The sequence below is a fragment of the Panthera pardus genome, unplaced genomic scaffold, assembly GCF_024362965.1.
Source record: "Panthera pardus isolate Hobbes unplaced genomic scaffold, ASM2436296v1 HiC_scaffold_7, whole genome shotgun sequence".
NCBI classification, from domain to species: Eukaryota; Metazoa; Chordata; class Mammalia; order Carnivora; family Felidae; genus Panthera; species Panthera pardus.
The window spans coordinates 37,687,106-37,707,378 of record NW_026527002.1 but is presented as its reverse complement, the minus strand read 5'-3'; the positions used below and the strand labels follow the sequence as shown (position 1 = coordinate 37,707,378).

General features: G+C 39.3%; 2 protein-coding genes across 2 annotated transcripts in view; one reads left to right on the top strand and one right to left on the bottom strand.

Annotated features, from left to right (window-relative positions):
• The window catches only part of NECAB1 (N-terminal EF-hand calcium binding protein 1), a 194,173-nt gene that overhangs the window by 60,117 nt on the left and 113,783 nt on the right, over positions 1–20,273 (bottom strand). The window lies entirely within an intron of this gene.
• LOC109269470 (protein GUCD1-like) lies at positions 13,540–14,214 on the top strand. Its single transcript, XM_053896108.1, has one exon. It carries the CDS (start codon positions 13,540–13,542, stop codon positions 14,212–14,214), a length of 675 nt encoding a protein of 224 aa, XP_053752083.1.

Genomic DNA, 20,273 nt, shown 5'->3' with positions numbered 1-20,273 from the left:
TCTGTTTGGTAGTTATATCCAGGTGGAGAGAAGACAATTGGGACAAGGCACATGGAAGTTCCGGGGGGGGGGGGGGGCTGGTAGGTTTGGGTTTTGATCTGGGTGGGGGTTTAAAGAGTGTTTGCCTATAATCATTAGGTTCTACATGTTTTTTTTGTGACTCTCCTCCTTTTCATTTTATTTTTATAAAAGGTAAGATATGTGTAGGAACCAGCCTGGTAGAGATACACTAGCCTCATATTTTTGAGAGACTGTGGGAGTAGAAAGATAAGGTCTATAAAATACAGAAGTCTTTGGCAGGCACCAGGACAAGAAAATCTGTAAACACTTCCAAATTAGTAATTTTTATCACCTCTCATACACTATCTGCTCAACTGCTAGCCTGTATTTTTCTGGAGTGTAACATAGAACCAAATGTTAAATTTTTCAGTATGAAGAGCACAGAGCTATATTTACACATGATTTGGGCTAAATTTATGTTTGTTGATGTTGTTAATAAAAGATCATTAAAATTTCTTCCCCATAAATATGCTGCTTTCTACCTTATAACTCACACGCTTTTCGTTGAATATCCTTTTTAAGCACATGTAATACCTCAAGGGTAACATGCACTTGTAATCTGACTCCTTCTAAACAGTGTTATGTGTCAGATGGATAGTTCTATTTTAACCACAATCTTAAAATATGTGGAGTTAGTATGTCTAAGTTACTGAATTTTTCAGAGACAAATACATCTTCGAACGTCATTTGTGATCTTTCAGCTTTCAGAGACATAATATCTTTATCTTTGGTCTAAACAAACTCTATGACAGAGGAAAAAAGAGTTTTAAAATATTAGGAGCATTTACAAACAGAATATATGGGAAATAGTAGATGCTTAATATATATGAGTACTGACACATTTTTGGATTTCATTTGCATTTGTGGCTCACTTATGAATAGAATACCAAAACATTCCAGTAACTTTTTGTAAAGGAAGAAATATCACTGGTAATAGATCACTTCTTCAGAATAATAAATAGGCAAGTATTTTCACCAGTGGGACTGAAATAATTACAAATGTTGTATTTCATTAAATATGAAGTGTCATTAATTATAACATGCATCTTTTTTTTTTGTATTTTGTACACCACTAGGAAATAAAAATATCTGTAATTCAGTGTTATACCATCAAGTGCAAGCTTGTATCCCAACTGCATAGATATTAAAAAATGAAAAGATACACATCTTAGAGATTGATGAAATACAGGGTTTTGCCACATTTCAATATGGTAATGACTAACAACAAGAATACAGATGATCTCTTTGTACCTTAGTGTTATGTCTTTCACATTTTAAAGATATTATACTGAGAGACAACACTGAACATTTCTGCTACAGAGTCAAGAAAACGGTCAATGCAAGAAGGAACTGGCTACAGGTTGAAATCACAGCCACGACTTACCTTTCTTAAAACTGGGTTTGTGGCAAAGTCTCCTGGCTTGCTTTAGAAATATCTAGACAGGCTTAGTTGAAATCTTCATAAGCATCCAGAGGAATAAGTTAGGCATTCATGGTAGAAGTGTTTCTAGGGTATAAGGTCACTAAAATAATACAACTTGCTGATACATATGCACACCCTAGGTGGATTTCAAATAATAAAGACCCCCTGATTCCTAGATGATTAAAAATATATGGGGAACTATACAGGAAACACACATAACAGAACAATGGATTATAAAAACCTACCTAGATCCTCTTTTCTAAAGAAAAGTCTTCTAGATGATTATACAGATTACTTACAATCAATTCTGAATATCTTATTTTCAAACTGGTAAATTGGAAGGTAGTACATTAAAAAATTTACTGGAAGCTCTGCTTTTGGCAACAGAACTTGTTAAATTTCCTAAAAAATACTTCTTTTACAAAATTATTAAAAGTATGACAAGTATTTCAAAAGTATAGCCAAGCTTCTAAGAAAGTAAGAAAAAACCCAACAGTGCCCAAAATGAACAGGAAACAGATACACATACTATGAACAGGAAACACCCACAGACTATAATCTAGCACTGAAATCCTTGCTGTACTGTAAGCATTTCTGTAGCCAGAAGCTTCAAGTTTCAGATTGTAATAATTTTGGGGAGGAGATGAGTCAAGGTGGAGGGTTGGAATTGGAACACAGAAGTGATCATTATTGCCCATAAACAAAGGAAGACGACATTTTGTCTCAGGCTTAGCTATGAATACAAAAAATTCTTGAAAACTTATAACCAAAGCTAGTCCACATTAGAGTCTGAAGTTCAATATCTCTACCTGCAGGATCCAGGAGATCCCTAAACTGAGAGATTAATTTAAAGTACTTCTGTATTAGTAATATCCTGGGCCACCTATCACAAAAAATATATTCTCTGTTTAGGAAATACATTATCAAACCAGATTTCTCAGAATACCCAAAGATTTAATCATACAAGTATGAATTCACAGCTGAAAAAATTTCAGTCTAACCATGTATCCATATTGCACAAAGAAAAAAAGAATCCTAAAAAAGACCAGAAACATGCTTCAATGATCAAAGAAATTAAAAAAAAAAAGTAGTTGAAACATGAGAAAGGAAAGAGAGATTATAACAGAAAGGCAGGCAGATTTCAAAGGAAGCAAGAAAGAACTTTGAAAAAAAGGAATTAAATACTCAATGGATAGGTTAAATGTGAGATTAGATACAGAGAAGGAGAGAATTAGGGAATTAGAATATAAATCTAAAGTAATTAGTAAATTGAAGCACAAAGATGGACAATATGCAATAAAAGAGACAGAGAAAGGGAAAGGATCTAACTTTCTACACAATTCTAATAGGTGGGCAAAGAAAACTGAAAAGAGGCAACAGCCGAAAATTTTGCAGCACTGAACCAGGGTATGACATCTCAGATTCTGGAATCATAGCAGATGCCAAGCAGAATAAATAAAAGAGATATCACCACTTGAATGCAATATAATAAAACTTCTTAAATAACCGAAGTACTAATATTTTATTTTCTCTTCCCTCCTGAGGAACCTACAACTGAAACAGCATGAATAAATCCTTGTTCCAGCTCCCTCTGGACATGCAGCTGTTACACCAGTAGATGTGCTCTTCTATCTGCCACAAGGCAGAGGAAATTCCAATCATCGGCTCTCGCTTTTAGAATTCACCACAAGTAAGTGGTGAATCTCTCCCAAAGTCCCTTAAACTCCAGGGTGCAAGTGACCAATATTTTTCATGGGTCTCTTAAAATCCTCCACTAGCTTAGGCAAATCATCTGAAATTTCATTTTAGACTTTCAGCAAATAAAGGCTATATTGGACCTTCACAATTTTTCACAGGCTATATTGGACTTTCCCCGGCTCCCTTTTAAAGTTACTGGTCCTGTATTTTTGCCTTATTTTTTCTATGATATGTTCTTATTTTTCCTTATTGATTTACAGAACATCTTTAAATGTTCTTGATACTAGTCCTTTGATAGCTGAGTTTTACAAATACATTCTCCTGCTTTTTGTTTTTTTTTTCAAATTCTAAGTGCTATCTTTTTTTTTTTTTTTAATGTGAAATTTATTGTCAAATTGGTTTCCATACGACACCCAGTGCTCATCCCAACAGGTGCCCTCCTCAATGCCCATCACCCACTTTCCCCTCCCTCCCACCCCTCATTAGCCCTAAGTTTAGTCTCAGGTTTTTTTTTTTGTTTGTTTTGGTTTTCAGTTTTCACATTTTTTAAACTATGAAACTTATTGTCAAATTGGTTTCCCCACAACACCCAGTGCTCATCCCAAAAGGTGCCCTCCTCAATACCCATCACCCACCCTCCCCTCCCTCCCACCCCCCATCAACTCTCAGTTTGTTCTCAGTTTTTTAAGAGTCTCTTATGCTTTGGCTGTCTCCCTCTCAGTGCTATCTTTTGAAGTATAGATCTTCTTGAATATATTAAAGTGAAAGTGATCAGTTATACCATATTCTAGATATATTCCTGTGTTCTAAATCTTGTTTATGAAATCCTACGCTATGCCAAAGTTACATTTTCTAATATAAAAAACCTGTTAAATCTTTACTCTTTTTCCATACTTTTTTTGCCAAACTATCACAAGTTAGATTTCTACAGATCTTCTATTGGTTTGAAGATATACAATTTCTGGTTTACATTGATTTTTTCTTGCTGAACTGTCTTATTCATTCCTCCTAGAATGATGATTCTATGTTTTAACTTCTCACTCAATTCTTTGTCTCTTAATCTCATATTTTCTAGATTTTTGTCTCTTTGAACCATATTCTGTGTGATATCTTCCATTCTATCTTCAAGTTCCCTTATTCTCTTTCCCACTGTATCTAATCTACTTTTAAACTGGTATCCTGATGTTTTAATTTCAGTTATTATATGTACTTCACTCATACCAATTGTTTTGGTTCTTTCTCAAAATTTCTTGGTCTTTTTTGTATAATCTTGCCCAATTTCTCACATTTTTAACCCCACCATAAATTTATATGAATATATTAATATATTTATCCCCTGATATTTTCAGTGTATACAGTTTTGGACTATGAGTTGAAACATTTTTATAATATTGCTACAGATTATTTGCAAGATTAATCTTTGAAACTTATTGGACAAGATTAAAAGAAGATTAAAAGAGGATTTTTGATTTTATTTTTGTCTAGTTCCTAGGGGTACCTTATTTTGGAATAATTTTAAATTAAATTCTTGGCTTGAGGCTACTCCACTACACCCCACTACACAGGAAGTTTAAATGTGGCTTGAAAATTCACGAGGGCTGACTTGTAGTTATAATTCTCAGCTACCCTTTGTTTATTCAGTGCAGAGGATAATTAGAGGTAATTTTCTTTGTTGTAAAGAGTGAAACTCTTTGGGTTCCAAGTTTATGTAGTTAGTCTCTTATTGGGATTCTTAACATGCAAATGGGTCTCTTCTTGGACAGCCTCCTTGGGAGCATGGCTAGGCTTTCTCCCTTTCTCATCCTGTTCTTTAAGTCTCAAAAAGTCAAATAAAAGGTCACTGGGTTAAAGCCAGCTTCCCAGAACTGCTTATTTCTTTGAGGTCCGTCTTTCACTTAGATATTGGCCTATCAGGAACCTTTACTTTCTTTCCAGGTAATTGACACATTTATGAATTAAAAAAGCATATTGTGTCCATCATTTTTATTTCGTATAAATAAGAGGATTTTTCAAGGAACTATTACTCCAGTATTGCCATAACAGATGTCGCTAATTACTTTCTACAAATTACTTTATGTAAGCCTCACAAACTTATCAAAAATTAAGTAAGGTCTTAAGGTCATATAACCTTGTAGGTGAATTTTGACTTTTTTGTTCATGAATAATAATTGGTCGATGAGAAAAAAATTAACAAAAACCAACTTTACTTTAAAAACCTGTTGACTCTTATCATGCAAACCTACATGTATAGGCTAAAGTTGCTTAAAAGTTAGGACGCGTTTTCTGTAGACACAGCAATATTAAAACTTTAAATTAAAAAGATAAATAACTTTCACTTTTAATGTGACAATTTGGTCACTATAAATCAGAAAATACAGATAGACAATGTAAGATGTTAAAATGATTATTCTAGGACTTCCAGGGAATATGGCAGAGTAGAAGGACCCTAAACTCACCTCGTCCCACAGATAAAACTAAATAACACTCACATCAGTGCAAATAACCAGGAAAACAATCCGAATGCTGGCAGAACAAACTCCCGAACTAAATGTAGGGAAGAAGCCACGATGAAGAGGGTAGGGAGTATACAGTGGGGAGCTATTCTGGCCACCTGAGGGAGGGAGCAATGGGCACAGAGAGGGGCAAGAAACAGACTATCACACTGGGGAGCCTGCACAGGGAAGAAGAATTCCCACAGCATCTGGCTTTGGAAATCAGTGGGGCCGAGTTCTGTGAATTCTTAGAACAAGCAATACTTAGAACCTAGAACTTTAAAAATCAGGAGGCTCAGCTCTGGGAGAGCCCAGAGGGCCACAGAAAGTGGAGTCCCCACCCTTAAAGAGATAGCACAACAAACAGCTCTTCTACACAGAACCAGCAGCTTGAAAAATGCTTGGGGTACACAGGAGGGAGAGTTAGTTACTAACCTCAGAGTTTGCTGAGGGACTTCTACAGGAATAAAAAGCTGGCAGGCACCATTTCCTTCCCCTGCCCCCCAGCATGGTGCTGGCATTCACTACCTAACTTGCTTACCCTATACTCCACCCTTGCCAGCTAGAGCTATCTCTGTACTCTGTGGGTCCCCCCCCCACCGAAGATAGGCACAAACCTTGCCAACACCCTGTCTCCCCACCTCCCAAGGAGGATGTACACACCTCGTTAAAACTACACTTCATGCCCCCACTTTGTGGAGTGGCCTAGCTGGTCAGGTCTCTTCAGTAGCTGCATGTCCCAGGGGGAAAAGGACCAGCACATGCAGCTTGCAGCACTCCACACCTACACACACACACCTTGTAGAGCACCCTGGCTGGCTGGGTCTTCACAGTGGCTGGTCCTATCCTATGAAGAGGATCAGTGCCACCTTCTTAAAAGTGCTTGCCCTGCCCACTACTTTCAAGAGCAACAGACACAGCTAACTTTTCCTAACAGAGACAGACACAGATTGTTAGGCAAAATGCAGAGACAGAGGAATATGTTCCAAATGAAAGAAAAGACAAAATTGCAGCTAGAGGCTAAGGGCTAAAGTGAAAGTGAGATAAGTAATATGCCTAATAGAGAATTTAAAGTAATGGTCATAAAGATACTCACTGGACTCGAGAAAAGAGTGAAGAACCTTAGTGAGCCCTAAACACAGAGATAAAAAAGAATCAATCAGAAATGAAGAATATACTAATTGAAGTTAAGAGTATATTTAATGGAATAGAGGAAGGCTAGGAGAAGCAGAGAAATGAATTAATGACCTGGAAGACAGAGTAATAAAAAGTAATCGAGCTAAGTGAGAGAAAAAATAATTATGCTAAATGACAATAGACTTAGGGAACTCAATGACTCCATCAAGCATAATATTATTCCCATCTTAGGGATCCCAGAAGAAGATATAAAAGAGGGTAAAAATTTATTTGAAGAAATAATATCTGAAAACTTCCCTAATCTGAAGAAACAGATATTCAGATCCAGAAGGCACAGAGATCCTCCAACGAAATCACTACAAGGTCAACACCAAAACATAGTAATTAATATGGAAAAAAGTAGTGAGAAAGAAAAAAATTTAAAATTAGCAAGAGAAAAGAAGACAGTTACATACAAGGGAAACCCCATAAAGCTATCAGCAGATTTTTCAGCAGAAACATTGCAGGCCAGAAGGGAATGGTATGATAACATTCAAAGTGCTTATAATCTGCAACCAAAAATACTCTATCCAGCAAGGCTATTATTCAGAATAGAAGGAGAGATAAAGTGTTTCTCAGACAAACAAAAACTAAAGGAGTTCATGACCACTAAATCAGCCTTATAAGAAATATTAAAGGGTACTCTTTGAGTGAAAAGGAAAGACTATAACTGAGAATATGAAAAGTAGGAGACATGGAAGAAGTAAAAATAAGTATTTCTGTAAAATCAGTCAATAGATTCATAAAATCAAAGAATGTAAAAAAGGAAACCATTTACTTAAAACATAGAGGGGAAAAGAATAAAGAATGTGTTCAAACTTAAGAAACCATCAACTTCATATAGACTGCTATATGCAGAAGATGTTATATACAAACCTAATGGGTAACCACAAATTAAAAAACCAGCAATAGATACGCAAAGAATAAAGAGAAAGGAATCCAAGTATATCATTAAGGAATCTCAACAAACCATGAAAGAAAGCAAGAGAAGAAAGGAACAGAGAAAAGCTTAAAAAAGCAACAAAACAATTTTAAAAATGGCAATAAATACATATCAATAACTACTTTGAGTGTAAATGGACTATAGGCTCTAATCAAAAGGCATTGGGTAACAAAGTGGATAAAAAAACACGACCCGTCTATATGCTGCCTACGAGAGACTTGTTTCAGACCTAATGACACCCGCAGGTTGAAAGTGAGGAGATGGAGGAACACTTATTATGTAAATGGATGTGAAAAGAAAGCCATGGTAGAAATATTTATATCGGATAAAATAAACGTTAAAAACAAAGATGGTAACTCTTGTTACCAATGACAAAGAAGGGCACCAAATAGTAATAAACAGGACAATCAAACAAAATGATATAACAATTGTACATATTTATGCACCCAACAAAAAAGCACCCAAATATATAAAAGAGTTAATAAACATAGAGTAACTAATCAATAGTAACACAATAATAGTAATGAACTTTAACATCCCACTTACATCAATGGACAGAGCATCCTAACAGAAAATCAACAAGGAAAACAGTGGCTTTGAATGACACACTGGACCGGAGGGACTTAACAGATGCATTCAAAACATTCCATCCTAAAACAGCAAAATACACATACTTTTCAAGTACACATGGAAAAGTCTCCAGAATAGATCACCAAAACAAGTTACAATAAATTCAAAAATATCAAAGTCATACCATGCATCATTTATGACCACAGCCTATAAAATTAGAAATAAACCACAAGAAAAAAACTGTAAAGACTACAAATACATGGAGGTTAATTACATGCAATTAACAATTAGTGAGTCAATCAAGAAATCAAAAAAGACATAAAAAGTTACATGGAACCAGCGGTCCAAAATCTTTGGGAGGCAGCAAAAGCAGTTCTAAGAGGGAAGTTTATAACAATATAGGACTACCTCAGGAACAAGAAAAATCTCAAATAAATAATCCAACCTTACACCTAAAGGAGCTAGAAAAAGAACAAACAAAACCTAGAATAAGCAGAAGGAATGAAATAATAAAAAACAGAGCAGAAATAAATGATACAGAAACTAAAAAAAAAAAAAAACAACAAAAAGACAAAAACAAAAAAACAAAAAAACAATGGCACAGATCAATATAACCAGTAGCTAGGTCTTTAAAAAGATCAGCAAAATTGAAAAAAATTTGTCCAGGGGCACCTGAGTGGCTCAGTCACTTAAGCATCCAACTTTGGCTCAGGTCATAATCTCATGGTTTGTGGGTTTGAGCCCCATGTCAGGCTCTGTGCTGACAACTCCGAGCCCGGAGCCTACTTTGGATTCTGTGTCTCCCCCTCTCTCTGCCCCTCTCCGGCTCGTGCTCTATCTGTCTCTCTTAAAAGTAAATAAACATTGGGGCGCCTGGGTGGCTCAGTCGGTTGAGCGTCCGACTTCGGCTCAGGTCACGATCTCACAGTCCGTGAGTTCGAGCCCCGCATCGGGCTCTGTGCTGACAGCTCAGAGCCTGGAGCCTGCTTCGGATTCTGTCTCCCTCTCTCTCTGCCCCTCCCCACCTCATTCTCTGTCTCTCTCTGTCTCAGAAATAAACATTAAAAAATTTAAAAAATAAATAAATAAATAAATAAACATTAAAACATTTTTTTAAAGATAAACTTTAGCCAGACTCATAAAAAAGGAAAGAGAGACCTCAAACAAATCACTAATGAAAGAGAAGAAATAAAAACCAACACCACAGAAATACAGACAATTGTGAGGGAATGTTATGAAAAATTACAAGCAAACATGGATAAATTCCTAGAAACACATAAGCTACCAAAATTGAGTCAGGAAGAAATAGAAAATTTGAACAGACCGATTACCAGCAATACAATTTATTCAGTAATCAACTTTCAATAAACAAAAGTCCTGGACCAGATGGCTGCCAGGGGAATTCTACCAAACATTTAAAAGAAGAGCTAATACCTATTCTTCTCAAACTGTTCCAAAAAGTAGAAGAGGAAGGAAATATTCCAAATTCATTCTGTGAGGCCAGCATTACCCTGATACCAAAACCGGATAAAGACACCACAAAAAAGAGAATTACAGGCCAATGTCTCTGATGAACAAAAGAACATATTTGCAAGTGGCATATCAGATAAAGCATTATTAGTATCCAAAACATATAAAGACTTTTTAAAACTCAATACCTAAAAACACAAATATTCCAATTAAAAACTGGGCAGAAGACATGAACAGGTATTTCTCCAAAGAAAACATCTAGAAGGCCAACTGACACATGAAAAAATGCTCAACATAACTCATCATGAGGAAAATGCAAATCAAAACCACAAAGAGATATCGCCTCACACCTGTCAGAGGGATAAAATCAAAAACACAAGAAATAACAAGTGTTGGAGAGGATGTGGAGGAAAAGGAACCTTTGTGCACTGTTGCTGGGAATGTAAACTGTGGAAAACAGTAGTGAAGTTCTTTGAAAAGTTAAAAATAGAACTACCCTATAATCCAATAATTCCACTACTGGGTATTTACCCCCAAAATACAAAAGCACTAATTCAAAGGGATACATGTACCCTTATTGTTTATTGCAGCATTACTCACAATAGCCAAAATATGGAAGCAGCCCAAGTGTCCATCAATAGATGAATGGGTATAGAAGATATGGGGTGTGTGTGTGTGTGTGTGTGTGTGTGTGTGTGTGTAAAATGGAATATGACTCCACCATAAAAAGAATGAAATCTTGCCATTTTCAACATCATGAATGGAGCTAGAGAGTATTATGCTAAGCAAATTAAGTCAGAGAAATACAAATACCATATGATTTCACTTATATGTGGAATTTAAGAAATAAAACAAATGAGTAAAGAAAAAAAGCGAGAGACAAACCAAGAAACAGACTCTTAACTACAGAAAACAAACCAGTAGGTAGCAGAGGGGAGTTGGGTGGAAGGATGGGTGAAATAGATGATGGGGATTAAAGACCATACTTATCATAATGAGCACTGAGTAATGTATAGAATTGTTGAATCGCTATATTAGACATCTGAAATTAACATAACACTGTTAACTATACTGGAATTAAAATGAAAACTTAGAAAAAATTATTATTCTAAAGCTGGATTGTTGTGGTACAAATCTATAAATTTACTAAAAGTTATTTAACCATACACTTATTATCGGTGAATTTTATGGTATGTAAATTATGCCTGAAGCTATTAAATATAGCTATAATATATTGTTTCTTTTCTTTTTAAAAAAATTTTTTTAATGTCTTATTTTTGAGAGCAAGAGAAATAGGCAGAGTATGAGTGGGGGAGGGGCAGAGAGAGAGGGAGACACAGAATCCGAAGCAGGCTCCAGGCTCTGAACTGTCAGCACAGAGCCCGACACGGAGCTCGAACTCATGAACCATGAGATCATGACCTCAGCCAAAGTCAGACATTTAACCAACTGAGCCACCCAGGCGCCCCTGTTTATTTTCTAAAAACAATTATACGTTTATTTTTAATCAGATATTTGTACTTAAAAATGCATATATCTTTTCATGCCTATAAATACTCATTTGAAATATATATATTTAAAAAAATTTAATGTTTATTTATTTTTGAAGGAGAGAGAGAGACAGAATGTGAGCAGGGGTGGGTCAGAGAGAGAAGGAGACACAGAATCTGAATCAGGCTCTAGTCTCTGAGCTGTCAGCACAGCCCAACGTGGGGCTTGAACTCACAAATTGAGATCATGACCTGAGCTGAAGTGGGACATTTAACCTACTGAGCCACCCAGGTACCCTATCCAATATAATTTTTAATGGCTAAATGGTATTTTCTATTATATTCATAATTTATTCATCCAATTCCATATTGTTGGACACTTGAGTTGTTTATAACAAAAACTAGAAATTATGTGATGAAGATGCTTTACACATATGCTTAATTATTTCCTTAAGCTAATTTCTAGGAGTGAAATTACCAAGTGTTTGTAGTTTTTTGTAAATTTTCCAACACGTACAGTCCCATTATTGTGTTTGAGAGTCTTCATTTTCCTGTGTTTTCGAATAATGGGCATTACTATACTTTTTGACTGATAAACGTATATTTGAGTTTCAATTTAATTTATATTTGACCGTTGATAAGCTTGGACATTCATAGAATATAAACTATAATGTGCGTATATTATACACACACGGAGAGAGTAGGAAAATCCCTTTGCATTTGTAAGCAGATAATTCAATTTATTCCTTTTCTACATATATCTCATTAGTGATATGTCTTGTACAGAGCAATTTCTACGAAATTTCAAGAAACAGGCAACTGTGGCATATTAGAAATAGAATGGGCTTTGAAATAAGAGACTGCAGGGGCATCTGGGTGGTTTAGTCGGTTGAGCTTCTGACTCTTGATCTCAGCTCAGGTCACGGTCTCATGGTTGGTGAGATCAAGCCCCTCGTCTGGCTCTGCACTGATGGCATGGAGCTTGCTCGGGATTCTCTCCGCCCCTCCCCTGCTCATGCTCTCTCTCACTCTCTCTCAAAAATAAATAAATAAACTTTATTTAAAAAAAATCACACAATCCAGTGTTTTAAGTTTATTTATTTTGAAAGGGAGGGTGCCCAAGTAGGAGAGGGGCAGAGGGGAGGAGAGAGGGAGAGAGAGAAAGAGAGAGAGAGAGAGAGAGAGAGAGAGAGAGAATCCCAAGAAGGCTCCAGGCTGTCAGCTTAGAGCCAGACAAGAGGCTTGATCTCACCAACTGTGAGATCATGACCTGAGCTGAGACCAAGAGTCAGAAGCTCAGCCACACACAAAGCCGATGTGGGGCTTGATCTGATGAACCGTGAGATCATGACCTGTGCTGAAATCAAGAGTAGGATGCTTAACCGACTGAGCCATCCAGGCACCCCTCTGGTTTTTTATTCTTGAAAGAATCAGTAGGAGAGTCACCTTAGCAAGGTGGCATAGTAAGAAGCCTTGAGTCCTCCTCCTTGCATAGACAAGGATTTAGCAACAACTCACAGACAAATCCGAAAACTAATCAACGTCTCCTGCACCCTGGGCATACATAAAACCAGGTTCACTGAAGCCACAGGTGGGGACGCTTTCTTGCCAGAGTCCTTAGCCCTGGAACAGCACTACATGATCAGGATTAAGGCTTACAGCTTTTCTCAGTAGAGGTAAAAGGATTGGTCTGTGTATCTAGCGTTGCAACTTTGCAAGAGGACTCCCCAAAGGACTGGCTTCTGTCTTGCCAGTCTTGGCGCTCTGGCAGGCCTGGCACAGCCTAGCTACCTGGTGAAAACTGAAATAGATCCTCCATGGATCATCTGCCATGCTCGGCACGGACTGAGCGGATGAAAATCCCAGCTCTCAGCCTCCACCTGAAGAGGGAAAGAGTGTTCCATGCATCTAGCGCTCCAACTTCTCCACGGCTTCCCACAACAGTTATTCAAGTTGAAATGAAAGAACACGAAGTAGCAACCGCAGAGCATTAGAGACTCACTAATAAAGGTAAATGTCGCATACAGGAGGCTGTATTACTGTAATAGTGGTAGGTAAGTCATTTTTAATTCTAGCATAAACGTTAAAAGAGGCCTTCTCTTCCCCGCCCCCCCAGCAAGTGGCGGTGGTGGCGGCGGAGGAACCTGACATGCACCGGCCCCACTCCTTCCCTGGTCAAAGCCGAAGCTGCAGCGGGTGCCCCGCGCGGCCCGGGTTATGAGGGCGGAGGCAGAGGGGACGCCGCTGGCACCCGGAGACTTTGTGCGGCTGTCCGCGCCCATCATCCAGCAGCTCTACCCCTGGAACTGCGGCCTGGCCTGCTCCAAGATGGTGCTGCGGTGCCTGGGCCAGCTGGGCGGCAGTGAGTTCGAGAGTGCCCTGAAGGAGCCGCGACTAACCAGGGGCATCTGGACTACTGACCTGGCCTACCTAATGCGCCACTTTGGCGTGAGGCACCGTTTCTGCACGCAGACCCTGGGCGTTGACAAGGGCTACAAGACCCAGTCCTTCTACAGGAAGCACTTTGACACAGAGGAGGCCCGGGTGAACCAGGTGTTTGCACAAGCCAAGGCCTGCAAGGTGCCGGTGGAAAAATGCACAGTGAGCGTGCAGGATATCCAGGAGCACCTGGGCCACGTGGCCATCGTGCTGGTGAACTCTGGGGTGTTGCACTGCGACCTCGGCTCTGGTCCTGTCGCGTACCGCTGCTTCGCCCCCAGCGGCCGCCGCTGCTTCTGCCGGACCCCTGACCACCAGGGCCGCTTCACTGGGCTGCCTGGCTACAACCGGGCCACTGGCTGCCTCTTCTACAACAACCCAGCCTGTGCTGACCAAATGTGCAGCACCAGCATCCGTAACTTCGAGGAAGCCAGAACCACTTATGGCACATAAGCCCGTGTGACAAAGCCCCAGGGAAGTCTTGGAGCCCAAGGCGTGCCTGCTTTGCCCACCAGCGTTGCGCGTGTCATCACGTCACTTACCCCGCACACCTGCTGGTTGCTGGAGGCCACCGCAGAGCATCTGAGCTTCCCCGGGGACCCCAGGCCTGACTCCAACCATGCCCAGGGGACCTCCACAGTCCCCTCTGTTGCCTGCAAACCAGACCCAGGTGGAGAAGCCTGAGATTGCCTCCCCACAGACCTGGGTGCCGAGCCCTGGAGAAGCCGCCTGTCAGGATGGCATCGGTGTGTTTGGAGGCAGTGTAGCCAACCCTGGCTCCCAGGGCTGGGGACTCCTCCCAGGGGGACTCCCCCCTGTCCCCCAGAAGTGCTATAGACCTCCTCCCTGTGCCCTTTGGTGAATGCTGCCACTCCCTCCCGCCTCCCCGTGGGCCCAAGTTCCTGTGGCTGGTTGTCAGGCCTCTGGGCCCTGAGGAGTGCTGGGCCTCAGGCCAAAAGGACCCTGAACCTCACCCCGCACCCTCCAGGTACTATAGCATTGTAGGGTGGAGGGCTCTGAGGGGAGGAGACAGGGCCCTGGCTCTTCCTGGCTGGCAGTGCTGAATGTACTCTGAGAATGCCTGACACTGAGGGCCAAGAACAGCCACTTGAGTCCCAAAGATCCACCCCCCCCAACCCACGAGGCCTCCTGACACTAGCCTAAGCCCTGACAGTGGGGCCCATTCTCTGGGTATGGGGAGCCCCAAGCCTCACGGTGCTGGAGGTGCTGGGGTGCTAGGGCCTGCACTCCTGAGGCAGTGGGGGGGATAGCCTGTGGCCTCCCACCCACCCCAGTGTTCATGCCAGGACATTTTGCACAGAACACTGGGTCTCTTTTTTCTTGACAGAGAAGGGTGATACCTGCCCAGGATCACACAGCACTGCATGTAGCATGGACTATTTGTTTTTTGTTGTTGTTGTTGGTTTTTTTGAGATTTAAGCTTTCGCTTGTGGGGAGTGAGGGTCACCCTCAAGTAAGACAATAATAGTGAGATTCAGGGACTTCAGAACCACGGACATCTCTGTTCAGAGGGCAGATAAGCCTGCCCAAGTTCTCTTTCAAAGAGAAAGGGACTCACAGCTGGTGGGCTGAGTGCCAGGACCCCTCACCTTGTAGACAAAATCTGGCCATCAGACTGGGGAGAGTATATCCAGGACAGTGGTGGCGCTGGGTCTTGAATGCAGGTCTGTACCTAAAAACTAAGGGAAATGGATCATTCCCAAAGAGGCTGAGGACACCCACCCCTCGTGAGCGGTCATTGGCAAGGGAGCAAGGCTGCCCCAACAGCCACACGGCAGCTGCCATCCCTCCGGACCGCAAACCATGCTCAGCATCTGCTCCCACCAGCCGGCTGGTGCGCCCCCACCACGGCTGCTCTGAGGGGCAGAGGTGGGCTCTGTTTATGAGGGCCGTCAGACCACCCAGCCGAATCGCTCCTCGGCACCAGATGCAGCCTTTGGCCGAGACAGAGGCACTATTAGCTGGTTAGCTAATAGGTCAGCCAGCCTGGTGTCAGAGACTAGCATTGCCTTCAGACTGGTCTCGTCTCTTTCGCCTTGATGCTGGGTGGCCCAAGATCCCAGGGAACTCTGGTGTCATGCCCAGGAGCACCATGTGTGGCAGCTGAGGTTTGGGCGTCCTCAGGAAGGGTCTGGCTAAAATTGTGGTAAGAATGGATGCATCAAGGAAGGCAATGAGGAAGCGAAGCTTTGGACGACTGGTGGGGCCGTCATGGAGAGCGGCCTCCAAGGAGAGTGGTCATAGCACCTCAGTCCATCGTGTGACATTTAGAAACACTCAGTCCCTGGGCAGGCCACAAGTTAGAGGTCACCCATCTGGCAGATTAACAAGAAAGCTACCTGTGCCTGAGCTGGTGCCATCTGCCGGGGGAGGGTCATGGGGGTAGGATGCAAACCACACTACGTTGTGTTCTTGCACATGGCATGAAAATAAGGCTGGAGAGAGCCCAGACTTCAGGAACTTCTGCCCATAGCATGTGGCACCCATGACCCCTGTCCACATGCTAGGGGCCCAGCGAAGCCCCACTGGACGGTTGGTTTTGTTCACTGCAGCCACACAGGGACAAAAGGGATTTTTTGCATTGCAGAGAGTTTATATATATATACATATACATATACATATACATATACATATACATATACATATATATATATATATTGTTTATAATGAACCACTCTCAACAAACATTATTCTCACTGCAAAATGAAAAAAAAAGTTAAAAGAGAAAGTATTACAATAGAACTGTAACCAAAATACATTAAAAGATACACAGTATGAATGCACATAAATTGTGACAGTAACAACATGTGGGTGGGAGGAGAAGCTAAAGTGTAGAGTTTTTGTATGTGATTAAACTCATCTTTTTAAAACAGACTGCTATAATTATAAGACGTTTTATGTAAGCCTTAAGATAGCCATAAAAATAATACCTATAAATGTTACACAAAGAAAAAGAGAAAGCAAAGCCTATTAATACCAAAAAAAAAGTAAAAAAAAAAAATATAAGGGAAGACAGCAAGAGGACAAGACAAAGGAACAAGGCTAACAGAAAACAACAAAACGGCAATAGTAAATCTTTCCCTATCAATGATTGCTTTACATATAAATGGATTAAATTCCCTAATAAAAACGCATAATATGCCTGAATGGATTAAAACAAAACAAAACAAAATGCACAAATTGCTCTATAGGAAACTCATTTCAGTTTTAAGGACACACATAGGCTGAAAGTGAGAAGATGGAAAAATATATTACAGGGAAATGGTAACCTAAAGAGAGGAGTGGGTACACGTACACCACACAAAGTGAACTTCAATTCAAAAATTCTCTCAAGAGACAAAGGATATTATACAATGATAAAACAGTCAATCCACCAGAAAGAAATAACAGTTATAAATTGTATATGCATTCAACATCAGATCACCTAAATATATAATGTAAACACTGACAGAACTGAAAGGAGAAATAGACAAAAACATAATAATAGGACACTTCAATAACCCACTTTCTAAATGGACAGAACACTCACACAGTAAGGAACCAGAAGATCTGAACCACACTATAGATCAAATGGACATACAGACATATTCAGAACATTCCATCCAACATCAGGAGAATGCACAGTCTCCTCAAACACATAAATATTCTCCAGGGAAAATCATATGCTGGACCATAAAAGAAGTCATAATTTTAAAAAGATTGAAATCATATCAAGTACCTTTTCCAACCCCAATGGTGGAAATCATTAACAGGAGAAAAACTGGAAAACTCACAAATATGTGCAACTTAACACATTCCTGAATAACCAGTGGGTCAAAGTAGAAATTAAAAAAAAAAAAAAAGTGAGACTAATGAAAATAGAAACACAATATACCAAAACTTATGGAATGTGAAAAAAAAGCAGTTCTAAGAGGAAAATATGTTGTTCTAAACATCTACATAGAAGATAGATATCAAATAAACAACCTAACTTTATACTTCAAAGAGCTAGAAAAAGAACAAGCTATGATTAAATTTAGCAGAAGAAAGAAAATAAAGATTAGAGATAAGTGAAATAGAGGATAGCAAAATAATAGAAAATTAACAAAACTCAGAAATGGTTTTCTGAAAAGAAACAAAAGTGATGAACACTTAGCTAGATGAGAGAAAGAGAAGAGAGAGAGAGAGAGAGAGAGAGAGAGAAAGACTCAAATAAAACCAGAAATAAAGAAGAGACATAATGGATGTCACAGAAATATAAAGGATCATAAGAGACTACTATGAATATATGCCAACAAACTGGATAACCTAGAAAAAATGGATAAATTTCTAGAAACATACAATCTACTATGAATAATCATGATGAAATAGACATTCTCAACAGGTCTATAACTAGTATGGAGATTGAATCAGTAATCAAACACCTCTCAACAAAGACAGACACAGGTCCGGATGGCTTTGCTGGTGAATTCTACCAAATATTTAAAGAAGAATTAACATGAATACTTCTTAAACTCTTCCAGAAAACTCACGGCTAGTGAACACACCCAATTTTATAAATTCAGCTTTAATGCTAAAGCCAGACAAGGATACTACAAGAAAAACTACACACCAATAGCCCTAAAGAATGTAATGCCAAACTCATCACCAAAATACTGGCAAACCAAATCCAACAGCACACTAAGAGGATCATACACCATGACTGAGTGGGATTTATCCCTGGAATGAAAGAGTGGCTCAACAGGAAAATCAATTAATATACCACATTACAGAATAAAAGATAAAAATCACATGATAATCTCAGTAGATTTGAGAAAAAGTTTGAATAGATTCAATATCCTTTCATGATAAAAATGCTCAACAAATACAAGTACTCCACAACATAATAAAGACCATACATGAAAAACCCACAGCTAAAATCACACTTAATGGTGAAAAACTAAAAGCTTTTCCTTTAAGAGCAGGGACGAGGCAAGAATACCCACTCTTGCCACTTCCATTCAACATAGTACTGGAAGTCCTAGCCAGAGCAATTAAGAAAGAAAAATATCCAAATCAGAAAGAAAGAAAGAAAGAAAGAAGAAATACTCCCCCTGTTTGAAGACCATATGATCATGTACATAGAAAGCCCCAAAACTTCCATAAAAACTTCCATAAACATACTGTTAGAACTAATTCTTTAGTTCTAACACAAACTCCCTAAGATGGTAAAATATGAAAACAGCACACAAAAATCAATTGCATTTCTATACACTATTAGAAAAGGAAGTTAGGAAAATAATCCCATTTAAAATATTATCAAAGAGAATAAAATATTTAGGAATAATCTTTTTTTTTTTTAATTTTTGAATTACATCCAAGTTAGTTAGCATATAGTGCAATAATGTTTTCAGAAGTAGATTCCAGTGACTCATCCCCTATGTATAACACCCAGTGCTCATCCCAAAAAGTGCTCCTTAATGCCCCTTACCCAGGTAGCCCCTCCCCCCACCCACAGCCCCTCCAGCAACCCCCTCCAGCTTGTTCTCTGTAATTAAGGGTCTCTTATGGTTTGTCCCCCTCCCTGTTTTTATATTCTTTTTGCTTCCTTTCCCTTATGTTCATCTGTTTTATACCTTAAATTCCTCATATGAGTGAAGTCATATGATATTTAACCAAGAAGGTTAAAGATTTGCACACTGAAAAGTAGAAAATACTGATTAAAGAAATTTTAAAGCAGATACAAATAAATGGAAAGATATCTCCTGTTCATGGGTTAGAAGAACTAATATGAAAATGTCTATTCTACCCAAAATGATCTACATATTTAATGTAATCTCTATCAAAATCCCAAGAATATTTTTTACAAAAATGAACAATCCTATAATTCACATAGAACCACAGGAGACCCTGAACAGCCAAAGCAATGCTGAAGTACAACAAAAGTGGAGGCATCATACCTCATCATTTCAAAGTATCTTTAAGAATTACAGTAATCAAAACAGGATGCTAGCATAAGACAAGCATTCATAAAGTGGAATAGAATAGAGAGCTCAGATGTGAATCCATGCATATCTGATCAACCGATCTTTGACAAGGAGGACAAGAATACACAATAGGGAATGAAGTATTTCTTCAACAAATAGTGGTGGGAAAACTGGATATTCACAATCAAAAAGAATGAATTTGGACCTTGAACACTCCCATGTTCACTGCAGCACTATTCACAATAGCCAAGATATGGCAATGACCTAAATATCCATCGACAGATGACTACATAAAGAAAATGTGGTATATACAGACAATGGAATACAGCCTTAAATTTACAAAAGAGGAACTTCTGTAATATGTGACAACATGAATGAACCTTGAAGATAATATGGTAAGTACAAGAAGCAGGTCATGGAAAAATAAAGACCGCATAATTCCATTTGTATGAGGTATCTAAAATAGTCATATTCAAAGAATCAAAGAGTAGAACAGGGATTTCCAGGGGCTGGTAGGGAAGGTGAAATGGAGAGTCACTAACCAAC

Coding starts and splice junctions, on each gene's coding strand:
- LOC109269470 (XM_053896108.1), top strand. CDS start 13,540: ATGAGGGCGGAGGCAGAGGGGACGCCGCTGGCACCCGGAGACTTTGTG.